At 43.3% G+C, this 15,554-nt stretch overlaps 1 protein-coding gene across 1 annotated transcript in view; it reads left to right on the top strand.

Moving 5' to 3' along the window:
- Positions 1-15,554, top strand: part of EVI5 (ecotropic viral integration site 5) — a 164,200-nt gene that overhangs the window by 54,773 nt on the left and 93,873 nt on the right. Inside the window, 3 exon segments of the mRNA XM_032487092.1 lie at positions 462-551; positions 657-754; positions 10,239-10,299. Coding sequence (XP_032342983.1) covers positions 462-551; positions 657-754; positions 10,239-10,299 — 249 coding nt within the window.

Here is a 15,554-nt window from a genome sequence, read left to right as displayed (position 1 = left end):
TTCTGTGTTTTGAGTGAGAAGGTGGGGCTGGATGATCAGTGGCAGGGGGCTCCTGAAAACGTGACTGTCGTTAATTACATCTCGGGAAGGTCGGTTTGTACAACGTAGCTAGGTTAGTTTAGTCTGGAGCCAGCAAGCTCTGCTGGTGCACTGACCTGTCGTGGCCGCGTGCCGAGTCTGTCCTTCCACTTACTTCCGTAAGTAGAGTTTCCTGAAGCATGGCCGTGGCCGTTCGCTGGTGTGGTGTCGGTGTCTGTGTTTGAGCTACTGTGGCAGCTGAGTATCTGTGGCAGCGACCACATGGCTAACAGAGCCTGTGACATTTGCTTTCCAACTCTTTGCAGAAAATGTTTGCCAGCCTCTAGTTTAGATATCTGAACGTTTACTTTAATAACGTGCACGGTTAGTTTTTGTGGCTGAAGGGTAAGGCAAATTTGACTTTATGTGTTTTGTTTCCTCAGGGTTTAGAAATAGTGTTTCGGGTAGGCTTAGCGCTGCTTCAGATGAACCAGGCAGAGCTGATGCAGCTCGACATGGAAGGGATGTTACAGGTACGTCGGCTTGCGGTTTCTTGAATGTCTTTAGATTTTACTGTCAATCAGTTAATAATAAACGGCACTGAGCAGTCATTGTCTTTCTCTCCTTCTGTGTCTTAGCACTTTCAGAAGGTCATTCCACATCAGTTTGATGCTGGTCCAGACAAGTTAATTCAGGCAGCTTACCAAGTCAAATATAACTCAAAGAAAATGAAAAAGTAAGTATTTTGTATTTTGCTTTTCAGTTGTGGGGGTTTGTTGACACATTTAGGACATTACATAGAAGCAGAAAATACCCTAGTTGGGAGTGCAGCTCTCCTCCTCATTTGCTAGAGCAGCAGTGGTTTCCGCATAACAGATTTAATGTTGGGCTTCCCTCGTGCTCCAGCGGCACACGGGACCATTGCGTATTACTTTTAAAACTCCCCTCTCCCGTTCCCCGCAGAATCAGGAAGCTGGTGAGTGTGTGTATGTGAGTGAGCTGTTAGTTTAGAGACCACTTAAGTCACTGACATTCCTTCCCTCTCAGTCCACCCCATCGTGTCACTTAAGTTCAAGATTAGCGTAACTAGCAAGATAGGCATTGAGATGTGCATTGATTACTTAAAATTTTATGTATTGTGTATTACTCTCTAATGAACCTTTTCTTTGTATATAGCTCATAAAAGTTCAAGATACACTTTCTTGGTTCATAAAGGTTAATTTTTGAAATATGGTAAAGGTGTTGATTAAAAATAGCAGCTCTTACTTCTTCTTTCAGTAATTAAATAAGTCTTAGCCTGAGGTCCTAGTATTCCTGGTCCTTGTTGTATGGTTACAGGTGCTTTAAAATGACTGCAGTGCTATACACAGCCTCACAGGTCTCAGGATCTTTGCTGCTGTCACATGAAATCCGAGTAGCATGTGTCACATACACCCCCGTGGATGTTCCTACTCCAGGAAGCATGTTAGAACATGAGTGAGAATTATGTTATTAAAGTTTGTTAGTTCTAATTTTCAAAAGCAGCCAATTTATGATCTTCAACTGTTATTATTAATAAATTACCTGTGAAATTTCTAATTGCAATCACATCACACCGTCATTTTGAGACGTTATGTGCCAAAAGCGGTTCTGTTCTGTGGCTGGATAAGTAGTAGCACCACAGGTCACAGGTCACAGGTCACCGTACAAGCTAAGCTTCTGGCTTCCCCCTCCCTTTTCTAGTGCAGTGTCTTCCTACTGCACTGACTGCTGCTTAGTGGTTAGTAGTTGTTCACAGTATATTCGGTATTAAAACATGGGTCTCATCCGTTTCTACCAAGTACTGCGACAGACTTAGACCTGGACCTGGCTCTGAAGAAGGCTGAGGCTTCCTGTGGGTGGGGGGTGGCCGGGCGACAGAGTAGATAGCCTGTTACAGTCACAGTCTGGTAGATGCCAGGGTGTTACTGGTGTAACGTGGAGGAGACACGCCTGACCTGTGGGTCTTTGAGCTGCTTTCCCGGTCAGCCGGCAGGGGCTCGGGAAAGTGTGCAGAGCACGGCAACGGGATTTCCAGTCTCCGTTTATATTCTTACCCAACTTTTAGCTGCCTGATAACACTCCTGGGATGGAGGTATTATGACCAGGTTCAAGCTCATACTGTTCACACACGGCAGGCCAATAGAGAGGTGAGACGTTGGGGCAAGGACTGGCAACTTTATTCAGCAAGCCAGCAGACCGAGGAGATAGTGGACTGGTGTCCCCCAAACCATCTTACCTGCGTTGGAGTTCAGGCTTCTTTTATGCCAAAAGGAGAGGAGATGTGGCTGTTGTTTCAAACTGCTTGGTGCCAGAATCCTTTGTTCTTGCAGCTGTTCACATAGGTCTGGTCACAATATTCTTGTAAAACTTCCACCAAGGCAAATGTTAATCTCTGTTCTGCAACTTTTTCTCTCTCTATGAATGGAAAAGCGACAGACCTTTGAAAGTCGAGCTTGGGAGGCAGAGCCTTGAGAATGGGCTGTTGTGTGCTTCAGGCTGTAGGTGACATGCTCTCACAGAGGTTCAGAGCCAGCGTGACTGCGCCCAGGCAGCGGGCACAAAGGTCAGAGCTCAAGGAGTGGGTCCAGTGTGGAGGCAGGTTTGTTCTTCTCTGTGGCCGTGTCCTGGTTCTCCTTTCCACTTCTCCTTTTACAGTCTGCCATTTACCAACTTTAAAAGTACGGCAAACCTGCCAGTGGTACATTACTTCGGGATGTAAAAATCTCCATGGACCAAACAAAAGGGACAGCTTCAGAATGCCTTGCTCCAGAAGGAGTGTCCCCTGAGAGAGCAAAGCAAGAAACATCGAACTGAGCAGCGTCCTAGTTCGTCCAGCTGACAAGTGCTTGGCAAGGCTGCCTCTTACTGGTCGTAGTTAGAACTGAAAAGCAGATCACAGGGTCAAGTATCAGCATATACTTATTTCAGCTGAAAAGTGAACACAGACTGTAGTGACTGAAAGTGAATTTGACTCACTGGTTCAGTAACATGTGACTGCCTCTGCCACTTAGGTAGACATTGCCCATAAGTTGAATGAGATAAATCTCATTTAAAGTTTTAGTGAAAAAATTTAACACATATATAAATCACATCCTTTGCAGTTATATGCACTTCAGTAACAAAATTTTTTACAAGTTTTTTAAGTATATAAGGGGGAACATTCTTTTAGTGGGTGCAGGATTTGAAGACCACTGACATAGGAGGGTGGCAGAAGATGAAGATTCAGGTTGTTTTCTGAAGGAGATGGCACCAGGGGACAATTTTGAAGAACTTATGTTTCCAGTTGCTGGTGTTAAATGATGGCTGCAAACAGGGGGTCCCTCCTGTGTGAAACTTGCAAAAGTGCGAAAGGCTGACAAGCAGATGCACAATGGAACGTCCACCAGGGGAAGTGCCTGTGTAGGTAGAGTGAAGGCGGCTGGAGGACGTGGGTGATGGGCTGCTTTGTAGATAGAGCGCTCAGGGACAGGGCACACAGACTCATGGGGTGCCCTTTAACAGACGCCTGAGGGAGTGAGAGAGGCAGCCATATGAGTACCTGGGGGAAGTGTGTTTCATGCTGAGAGAACACTGAGTGGAATGAATGAGGTAAGAATGGCTGATGTGTTTAAGAACAGCAAAAAGCCAGTGTGAGAGTAGCACAGGCGAGCAGGAGTGTGGCAGGCAGTGAAGTCTGAAGCGTGATGGGGAGCTGAGGGCACTCGAAGCAGTGCTGTCCCCGTGGTGGCCGCCACCTGTGTGTGGCTGTTTAAATCAAGCAGAGTTGAGGGCTCATTTAATCAGTGATACTAGCCACGTTTCCACGGCTCACTAGCCTCTCACATGTGGCCGGTGGCTCCATACTGAGCAGCACAGATGTAGGTCAGCACGACGTTGTCACAAGTTCTGTTGAATATTGTTTGCTCTCTCAGGGGCCAGACTTACATTCTGAGTCTGAGAGGAAACCATTAGAGAATTCTGAGAGAAGTGACATCATCTGGTTTTAAAAGTTTTACTCTGTTTGCTGTCGAGAAGGATAAGTAGAGTCAGCTAGGTGGAGAGGGTGGGGGAGCCTTTTAGGCAGAAGGGTGGGGCGCACAGAGGCTCAGAGGTTTCTTTAGGACGTGAAAGTTTGCAGTCAGCCTGAGCCTTTGGCTTCTTTTGTTGTAATTTTTTATTTTGATTTACTTTTCAACTTTTTAAAAAGCTACAAATACAGCACAAGGAACTCCTGTGTACACCTTACCCAGAGTCACCACTTGTCTACATTTGCCCCATTTTCTTTATTTTCCTCTCTCTCCCCCATGTGTACACACACACGTGTGATAATGTGTGTGTGTGTGTGAGCAAAAGCATGCCCATTTGGGGAGGGTCCATTTAAGAATAAGTTGAGATGTGTGCCCTTAAATACTTGGATATGTACTTCCCAAAAGCAAAGTTTTTTTTTTTTAACATAGGTCAGTAGTTAATGAAAATCAGGAAATTATCATGGCTGCGGTACTATTGTCTAATCCGTAAGGCATGTTCAAATTTTATCACTTGTCCCAATAATATTCTTTATGAGGATCTCCCCCTCCCATCCCCCACGTCCACCCACTCCCCACCCTTCACCCCTGACCCCTGGGTCCTGGATCCACTCCTGGATCACGTACTGCATTTAGTTGTGTCAGTTCAGTGTCCTTTAATCTGAAACACTCCCTCAAGCCTTTGGTCTCTTGACCATGATATATTTGAAGAGTATAGGCCAGTTATTTTGCAGAAAATCCCGCAATTTGGATTTTTCTACCATTTCCTCCTTATTAGATTTAGGTTGTGCATTTTGGCAGGTAGGCCAGTGATGCTGTGTCTTCTGGTTCACCACACGACAGGTTTACCATGTTGGCTTATTTCAAAATTGGTGGTGTTAGCTTTGACCAGTTGGTTAAGGTGATGTCTGCCAGGTTTCACTGATGTAAAATTACTTACCTACTAAGTGATTTGTGTCAAGGTACTTTGAGGTTATATAACATCCTTACCAGACTTTCCCTCCCCAGATTTGCATCTATGTGTGATAATCTCATGCCCTCATTCCTTCTTTATTAATTGGCATTTCAGTAAAGGGAAGAACTTCCCCTTCTCTCTCGTTTGTTTATTTATATCAATGTGATTCCCTTTTGGCTTCTGATTGACTTTATTTGGTGGATTAAGTCCATTATTCTCAAATTGTCCCTGCTTTGTCCAGGGGGAGCCCCTTCAAGCTGGCTCCTGTGTCCTATTGACAAGTGATTCTTTGAGAATTCCCTTACTTTTTTTTAGGGCAACAAAATATTCCAGACTCATCTTCTACCTTACCTTCTTCTGCACAGCAGTAGTGCATTTCTCCAAAGGGCCTTTTGATTACTCTGAGCAAGCCTTTGAAATGTCGTCTGAAGGTAATAGGTAGCCACTGGAGCATTTTAACTTTGGTAGTGACATGATGCAAGTCAACATTTAAAAAATACCAGTCTGGTAATAGTGTTCAGAAAAGGCTGAGTTAAATGGTAGAAAGAACAATGACTAGATCTAGCAATTTGGATGAGCCCCAGTGAAGGCCTGGAAATGCTGCCCGTGGAGGGAGAATGAGGTAGCTTTGCAGGGCACCTGACACACCCCAGCCAGGGTGGGCAGGCGCAACGCCAGCAGTGACGTCCTATTGAGGGTTCACAGTCCTGATGTGATGTGCTGAAAATGGACCTAACCTCCGTGGTCATCCTCCCCCAAAACTCAAAGCCCCAGTATAATCGTGAGTAAAGCAGGAGACGCCTCCCAGTGGGGGGGCGTTCTGCAAAATGACCAGCCTCCTCAAGCTGTCAGGGTCATCGAGACATGGGAAGTAGCCACGGGAACCTAAGGAGACGTGACGACTAAATGTAACGTCATATGCGAGATGGGATCCTAGGATATTGACAGGACAGTAGACAAAAACTTAGGAAATCTGAATGAAGTATGGACTTCAGTTGTTAGTGATGTATCAGTATTGGTTCGTTAATTGTCAGAAATGTGCTCCACTAATGCAAAATGTAAACGCAGGTGCTGGATTGGGAAGCAAGGATGAAATAACTTAGTGTTTGCTTTAGGTTTGTGAATGAGTGATGATGACATCTATCACGTAATACATTACAGGATATCTGCTTTACAGAAGTCGTTTGTGAAGGTTATAAACATTGTTTATTGTTCAAAATGTTTTGCACCTATTTAGAGTCTTTTATAAGTGTTTTTGGCTGTTACACGTTCTTTTAGACATACCAGAGCAAGAGACAGCAGTGTAGCAGTGAAGGGTGTGACCTTAGGCGAGTTTCTCAACCTTTCTCCCGCTGAGCCTTAAAGTCAGCATCTTACAGTCACTGTGGACAAAGATGGCGAGAAGGTGGTGGAGTGGGAGGCACCAGGGATCTCTCCCACCGGGACAGTAGCTGCACTGGCACAACCTGTCTAGCAGGACTGCTGTGGAACTCTGGAGTCTATTGAAGGCTTGTAGCTCCTCGGGGAGGGCGTGGTACATAGCAGTTGGTCTGCTCAGCTCTGCGCTCGGCGCACTGCAGATGCCCACCCCCCGCCACCGGCCACTGCAGGCAGCTGGGCTGGTGCTCCTGGAGTGGCCCGCATGCAGCCTGTGGGGACCAGGGCGGGCCTAAAAGACCCTGTCCTCCATGTATGGGGAGCCCTGCTCTGAGTGCTGACCGCTGCTTACGACCGGACAGGTGCAAAGAAGCCTGCGTTGTAGCACATCTCGTTGGTGTTGCGTCTCTCTCCCACGCTGCTGCACCTCTTCCTCGGGCTGAGGAGACTGCCGGAAGACTGAAAGGGCTCATGCCCTTCTCGCCCCTTCATTTTTCTCTTTTTCCCCTTTTGGGAGCCAGTTTAAAAACTAGGGCATTCAAAAACAGCTGCATGTAAGGAGAGAGTTAGAACATGGCTGTGTGCTGAGGGGGCGGCTCAGAGAAGACCCGAGAGTATCTCACGTTTGCAGCGGAGGTTGGTCATCAGTGCAGAGTTCTCCTGTAGCAATCAAAAAGGCAGAAACAGTAACAAACCCAGCAAACCCTGGGGAGGGGGAGAATCTGATTTCCAGAGTTACCATGTTACTAATTTAAATGTCTAGCTTTCAGCAAAACATAAAGGCATACAAAGAAACAGGAAAATATGACCCATTCAAAGGAAAAAAATAAACAAAAGCTGTACCTGAAAGAGACTTGATGGCAGATTTGGTGGACAGAGACTTTAAAAGACGCTCAAAGAACGAAAGGAAGATGTGGGAGACGTGGAAAAGATATGTGAACAAAATGGAAATATCAGTAAAGAGTTCGAAAACCTAAAAAGGAATCCAAAGAAATTCTGGATCTGAAAAATAACTGGAATGAAAAGTTCACTAGAACGGTCGAAAGGCAGATTTGAGCAAGCAGAAAAATAAGGGAAGGTGAAGATAGGACACTGGAAATTACCAAGTTTGAGGAGCAATGACAAAAAACTCAGGAGAAGTGAACAGAGCCCAGGGGAACTATAATAGGAAAGAATCTGTAAAAAAAAAAAAAAAAAGTATATATAACTGAATTGCTTTGTTTTACACCTGAAACTAACATTCTAGATTGACTCACTTCAATAAAAAGTAAGAATTTTATAAAATGGATCAATGATCTAAATGTAAGAAGTAAAACTATAAAACTCTTAGATGAAAACATAGGGCAAAACTTCGTGATGCTGGATTTGGCAGTGATACCTTACGTAGGACACCAATGGCACAGACAACAAAGGAGAAACGGACAAACTGGCTTCGTGAAAAAGTTAAAACTTGGCGATTAAGAGGTGCAACCTCTTAATTTTGTAACCTTGAGTTACAAAATGAGTCCTTGGTATGAAATGTGCAGTGTGAGTAATGCAGTCAGTGTTTATGTAATGTTGTTGTGCGGTGACAGATGGTGTCCAGACTCACCGTGGCGAGCATTTTGAAATGTGCAGAAATGTCAGGTCACCACGTGGTGAACCAGGAGCTGACGTAGTCTTGTAGGTCAGTGACATACTTCAGGAACAAGCAGACAGACTTACAGAAAAAGAGATCTGACTTCCTGTTCCCAGAGATGGGGGTCGGAGGAGGGGGAGCTGATGTAGGCAGTCGGAAGGCACAGACTTGCAGTTATAAGCTCAATACTGGGGATGCATGTACAGCAGGATCGAGGTGGTTAACACTGTTGTACATTATGTGTGAAAGTTGTTAAGAGAGTAAATCCTAAGGATTCTTATCACAAGGAAAAAAATTTTTTTTCTATTTTAAAAATTTTGTATCTATATGAGATGGATGTTCACTAAACTTAATGTAGTCGTTCATGATGTGTATGTCAAACCATTATGCTGTACACCTTAAACTTACACAGCGCTGTATGTCAATTATATTTCAATAAAGCTGGAGGAAAATATAAATAAATTTAAACAAAGTTCTATCCATTAGAGGTTTTTTAAAAATTTAACAATAAAATATCACTGTACATTCAAAATTTTTTGTATGTATTCTGAGACACTCAACAGAAAAAGGCAACCCACATTATGGGAAAAAATGTTTGCAAATCACATATTTGATAAAGGATTAATATCTAGACTATATGGAGAATTCAACACTCAACAGCGAAAACCAAATTGCTGGATTGAAAAAATGGACAATGGACTTGAATTGGACATTTCTCCATAGAAGCAGTATAAATGGCCAATAAGCACATAAGAAGATGCTCAGCAAATGGCATAATGTAGATGAACTTTGGGACTGTTATGCTGAGTGAAATGAGCCAGTCCCAAGGGGACAAATACCGTATGATTCCACTTACGTGAGGTATTTAGTGTTGTCAGATCACATGGGATGTAAAACGGTTGTTACCAGGGCCTAGCACGGGGCTAACGAGGTGTTGTTGTTTCATAGGTGCAGAATTTCAGTTTTATAAGATGAGAAGAGCTGTGGACATGGTGGTGATGGCCACACAACATTATAATGTATTTTAACACCACTGTATTACATGTTTAAAAATGGATAATATGATAAAGTTTAAATTAAAAAAAAGTTCTGTGGGCTAAATGTGCTTATATGTAGTAAGCAATGGTTCTTGTCCTTCAACAGAGAGTTTGATTTTTGAAAGCAGTTTTAAGTTAACTTGGGGCCTGGTTAATAATTTGGAGAGTTAAACTTGTTATTAGCATCTTTGATCGAAAGCAATACAGATATAAAAATAACATGGTGGGAGTAATTTTTGTATGGCCTGTAATTTTTTTAAAGAAAATTTTACCCTTATATTAGAGTTGCAAAAATAGCATATTGCACTTGCTTGTCATTTCTTACTCTCCCGAAGCCCGTGACCGTTCCTCAAGCTTTTCTTGTCTTTCATGACCTTGACACTTCTGAAGTGAGCTGGTCAGTTGTTTTCCAGAGTGTCCTTCAGTTGGGGTTTGTTTGATGATTTCTCTTGAGTGGGTTGAGGGTGCGCGTTCCTGGGAAGGGCGCCACAGAGGGGAGGGCCCTCCTCAGTGCGTCCTACGCGGGTGTGTGCCGTCGGCGTGCGTTGCAGTGATGTCGGCCTTGGTCGGCTGGCTCAGGTGCGGGCTGTTAGGCTCTTGTACGTAAGTTTACTGTTTTTCCTTTTGTAATTACTGAATGTTTTGGGAGAGATACTTTGAGATTCTTTTATCCACTAATTCTGGCCCCCGCTGATTTTTCTTTCTTCTGGCGGTTGTTGACGGCGAAGCTCTGATGGAGACTTTATATTTGCCTCACACGTCTGTGCTTAGTGGCTGCACTTCCTTCGTTAGGAAGGGCTGTCTGTTTCCCCCGTTATGAATCCCTCAGCCAGTCTTGGTAGAAGTTTGTTAGCTGATTTCAAGTTGAACTTTCTGGATTTCAGTTTGAGGGGGAAGAATAGGTGGTTCTTTTCTAAGTTTAGGACGAAATAAAATCTGTAAACTCAGTTCTCTGTCTGGTGCCTTATAATACTTCACTTTCTAGAGGTTACTTTTGTGTGAGTCTCATTTTTGTTATTTTTGAGGTAATTTTTTGGTAAGAACCCATGTAACTCTTGAAATGATTTTTCTGATACCAGTATCTCAAGTTATAAGTTGGCAGAACATAGCAAAATTGTATTTTGTGTTAATGTATGCTTTTAAAATTTTTAATTTCAGTAACTACTTTGGAATGAGAGCATACCCTTAACCTTTTTCTTTTCCCTCAGGCTTGAGAAGGAATACACTACAATAAAAACTAAAGAAATGGAAGAACAAGTTGAAATTAAAGTAAGTATCTTAGGACTTTCAAAAGTGCTGAAAATAAATTGACTGAAGTCAGGTATTTGGCAGTAGGTGTTAGGTTAAGTTGGTGTATTTATTACTTGCAGTAAATTTAACTGTGAGTTTGTATTCATTTATTGATACATTTACCATCTCACTAGACTATAGTTTAAAAATAGGCATTTCAAAAGCCAGAATAATGTGACTGAAGTGGGTTTTATTCTACTGTGAAAGAGAGCAGCCCTTCCCCTTTTTCTGGATTTGTTGACGGGTCGTCAGGAGAAAGTACTTCTACCGGGAAGAAAATTACCTTCCCTCCTTCCATTCAAGCACGTTTATAAAAGTCACAGAGAAGGTGATCTGTAACACGCTGAGATTAATGGCAGTATCGTATCAGGTAGACCGAATACAGCAAACTGTTACACTGAAACTGATCGTGGCTGCCTGAGGGCTGCAGAAGGCTTTGTTCAGTTTTCTCACCTCTAAGCAAAGGTTGTTTCTGAACTGCTCTCCAGAGACACAGATAGACTTTCAATCTGAAGGACATGAATTCCCACGTGTACCTTAAAATTCTTAGCTGTTCCCTTGTAGGCCGGAATTCTTAAGTTGAGGGTCTGTGGCACTGTGTGAGTTGGGTGTTAAGGAAAGTTGAACTGGCTTTTATGCGGATATTTCAGGATGGGGAGAGTGAGCAGGAGCGGGAGCTGGTGGAGGGACTCAGTGACTGGCTCAGGATGGGGACGGTGAGCAGCAGCATGAGCTGGTGGAGGGACTCAGTGACTGGCTCAGGATGGGGACGGTGAGCAGGAGTGGGAGCTGGTGGAGGGACTCAGTGACTGGCTCAGGATGGGGACGGTGAGCAGCAGCGGGAGCTGGTGGAGGGACTCAGTGACTGGCTCAGGATGGGGACTGGTGAGCAGGAGTGGGAGCTGGTGGAGGGACTCAGTGACTTGTGGAGCTGTTTCTTCCCTTTTGTTCTCCCCCCATCCTCTACAAAAAAAGGAAAGAGAAACAAAAATAAAACAATTTTTATTGAGTGACTCCACTTTTTTTTTTTTTTTAAACTGTGTGTTTGGATGTGTTTGATTTTTTTTTTTTTTTGACATTGACATGGCAGGACATTCGATGACTGTCTGATTTGCAGGTCACAAGCCGTGTCTTAATTCAGCTTGCTGTAAAACAGCACTTCATTACTCACACCTCCCCGGCCCTTTTTACTAATCGGGTCCTGTGAAGTTACTGCTCTCTCTGCCCATAATCCTGCTCAAAAGCCCCCTAGGAAACAGTCTCTTCTCTCTCATCAGCTCTATCTCCCTTTTATAGCTGTTTTATTTCCATTTCTATCACCTATTTACTATCAGTTAGAAATAGATACTTCTACATTTTTTCGGAGAGAGAGAGAGAGAAGTAGAGTGAGAAAGAAAAGCCTCTTGTGGATGTTTGTCCCTCTTTTTAAAAAATTCTGTCACCCAACTGCTGCTCTACTATTTGCTTTTCTTTTAGGTACCATGAGTAAGGGTAATATTAAATCTCACCCTCCACTTCAGCCTACTGAGAGTAAAAAGTACGTCGTCCTGACGCGTGGGGAGAGAGTGTGGGTTATCGCGTACCACGAGTGTTCGGAGCTGCAAAGCAAGATCTGAGGATGGGGAAGCCATCCTGTTCATTTCACCATGCTCTGTTGTTGCCCAAAACACCCCCCCCAAAACACGATTCTGTGAACAATCCTTGTTCTTGAAGAAGTTTTTTCTAAAATTAAGCGATATGAGTGTAGGAATACCAAAAGGCCTCTTCAAAAAGATCTAGCAGATGTTAGCCCATGTATCTGCAGCTTTTTTCAAATTTTGTTTTCTGGGGGAAGTTATAGTTCATATACCTCACAGATTACCTCTGAATGCCAGCTCCAAGTGTCCTTAGGCAAAAACGGCTGGCATAAAGTCGTTTATAGAGAAGAGTCTGGAAAAAAAAGTTAAAAAAGGTATTGGGTGAATAAAGTATCCTGATCTCAAAGACAGTCCTTTTATAAAATTTTGTTTCCACATAGTTCTTTTTCACTCTTGGACCATTTTCATCTTTGTTCACTCCTCCTATCCCCTAAAGGACGAAGCCAAAACAGTTTTTGTGTAACTGTGCTCTTTTTTACTTTATGTTTGGATATGTCTGATTTTTAAGCTGGACCTGGCCATTCCTCTCACCCGTAATCAGAAGATTACTTTATTTACAGCGAAGTAGCCATTTGAGCCTTTCTCTGCAAGGGAAAATGCCCCTTCCTAATTCCTAATGTGCCCCTTCGTCCCTCAGAAGCCTTCAAGGCTGGAATCTTACACCATTCTTGACACAAATACCATTCTTTGAACAAATAGTATGGTTATCAAATTACTTGATGTTTTGATACAGAAGTAAAAAGTCAGCCTTTGGTGTTGTGAAATGTGTTTAAGGTTTGACCTTTGGATTGGCGACCTTTAAGAATTATTCTGTCAGGTCCCTGATCAAGATGTGACTTTTAAGTATTTTTCATACCTTGTCTGAAAGTGTTACAGGAAGTTTTTGATCATAATGATTTCATACAGGGAATCCTACATTTTACTGTGTGAAATTTTTTGTTAAAAGAAACGTCTTTATCGGTATCTCCTTCCAAGCTCTTGATGTTCCACTGTGAGGGGGAGGAGGTAAGAAATACTGAAGTGCTAGCTTGTGTTACAGTATAGCGCAGGTCGTTAAAAAAGAAGAACCTTTATCCTCTGCTGTATTTAAGATGGACATATGAACTGACAATCTAATGTTTAAATTTATGCTTTGGAGCATAGAGATTTAAGCCCTGCAAATAGGAGGCGTTAGAAAATCTGACTGGTTTTTAGTGAGAATGTAGATATTTTTTCTTATTTAAAAATGTATGGAATACTCCAGATATGTTGAAAACTAGAGAACAGTATAAAATACCTGTGTTTTCACTGCCTAGCATAAAACAAGAAAACAACAGTTATTGTCTTCATCCAGGAATTGTGCTGACCAGTCAGCATGAAGTACTGGTCTTGGCACATTTATTCAACACTTAATATATGAAGGGCAGTTTGCGTGCATTATCTCCTATTATTATTCCAGTAGCCTTAGGAGAGGGTTATCTTTCTATGAAGAAACTAAGCTTCAGAAAGCTCAAGTAGTATGCTAGTGGTCACGCTGATAGAAAATGGTAAAAGTCAAGGATTTGAGCTCTGATTTGCATTAATCTGAGACCCCTGCATGTTCCGCAGTGTGCACACTGCTTCCCAAGGGAGCCTTTAATGTATTGTGATGCAAGAAGGATCTGGATGCCCATTCTTCTGTGGCATTACAGAGTTTTCATTAAAAAAATGAATGGCTACATAATATCCAGTGAGGGTACAATAGCATAATTTATTCAAGAAGTCATCCACTTGGCAGATATTTACAGTGTCTCTGCATGTCCCAGCACTCTTCTAGGCCCTGGAGATGTGCTTGTGAAACAGCCCAGCTCCTGCCCTCATGGTACATACGTTCTAGTATGGAAGTCAGACAATAAACAGAAAAGTAAAATGTACAGTATTTTAGGTGGTGATAAATGTTAAACAGGAGGAAAAAAAATATTTTAGGGAAGGGAAAATAGAATGGTAGTGTTTGGATCAAAAATTTAGAAAAGTTGACCAGGTTACTTCTGAGCAAAGACCTGAGGGAGGTGAGGGAGCTGGATGTGGAAGGAGGGCAGGATCCGGTCAGGAGCGTGCTGCTGGGGAACAGGAAGGAGGCCGCCGCGGGCGGGGCAATGTGAAGGTGAGGGAGCGATGGCGGGCAGGAAGTTGCACGTTACAGGGCACGCAGGGAGTCGCTGAACAGGGGAAGACTGGCTTTTCCTCCATGAGCCACTGGTGTTTTCAGTAGAGAAGGACAAGCTCTGACTGAAGTTTTCTGTGGGTCCTCTGGCTGCTGTGTTGAGAAGATCTTGCAGGGCTGAGAACAGAGGCAGGGAAATGAAGTAGAAGGCTGATGAAGAAATGTGGGCAAGGGGTGGTGGTGGCCCCAACTGAAGTGTTAAGAAGTGATTGGATTTAGAATAGGTTTTTAAAGCTGCAGCTGACTGTGGAGGCGTGAAGGGACAGACATCAGGCACTTGGGCCTGAGCAGCTGGGAAAATACAGCCCTGGGTACCTGCAGTGGGAAGATCTACAGGAGGGTTTGGTTTGGGGGGAGTAGCAGGAGCCCCAACTTTGGATATATTAAGTATAAGATGCCTGGGAGATGATCAGGTAGCTCCTTGAAATATTCATTGTTGGAGTTAAGAGAAGACAGGCTAGAAGTGAAAACTTGACAGTTACTGACACACCGTGAAAGTGGATGGGGTTACCTGGGGAATGAGTGCAGATAAAACAGAAGTTCAAGGATGAAGCCTGAGAGTAAACCGACACTAAAAGTTAGGAAGGCTGAGGACCAAGCAGCAGAGCAGGCGGACAGCAGGGAGTGCGGTGTCCGGAAACCAAGAGAAGACGGTGTTTCGGAAAAAGAGAAGGATTTGCTGTGTCGAATGCGAGAGAAGGGCTTCGTGAGATGCGGGGAAAAATAACGGCTAAGTTTAGCAGCACGGAGGTAAATAGTATAGAGAAGGGTTGGAAACTGAGGCTTGCCTTGGAGAAGGAAGTGTAGGTATCTCTCAGGGAACGTGCTATAAAGAAGAGAGAAATGGAACAGTAATCTTAGGGAGGCTCGTGGTGTTGAAGGGGTTTTTAGTTTGTGTTTCCCTCCTTTTTTGTTAAGATGGCAGTAATTCAATAGGAAACATTCATGATGTGTGATTGGAGGGATGATTGCTGAAATCAGCAGGGTTTTGTGGTTTGGTGTGTTGGTGGAAGATTTAACGTGGTCTACTATGTGGATAATAAGTTCACAATTAACAAGAAAGACTGTAACATAGATGGGGAAAGGTAGGTAAGATGGAGGATGTGGTTGTGGGATGTTGCGACGTTTTCTTCTGATTGTTTCCATTTTTTCACTGAAATCAGAAACAAGATTATCATCTGAGAGTGACAGTGGGGTGGGGGGTTGCTGGTTTGAAGAAAGAGAAGTGATGAAATAGTGATCTGAGAGGGTAGGGGAAGGAATGGACTAAGGAAACACGTTATTATTGCTAGGATGTATTTAGAGTCCACGTGAACTTAGTGATTGTTAATTTAAGTAAACTTCGTGGTTTTATTTTACTTTGGTTATATTTACTGGCAGATGTGCAGACAGTTGTCAGTATGTTGACCCAGAGT

This window comes from Camelus ferus, chromosome 9, assembly GCF_009834535.1.
Source record: "Camelus ferus isolate YT-003-E chromosome 9, BCGSAC_Cfer_1.0, whole genome shotgun sequence".
Taxonomy (NCBI): Eukaryota; Metazoa; Chordata; class Mammalia; order Artiodactyla; family Camelidae; genus Camelus; species Camelus ferus.
Note: the sequence above shows the minus strand (reverse complement) of the source record. Positions and strands in the feature narration are given on the sequence as shown.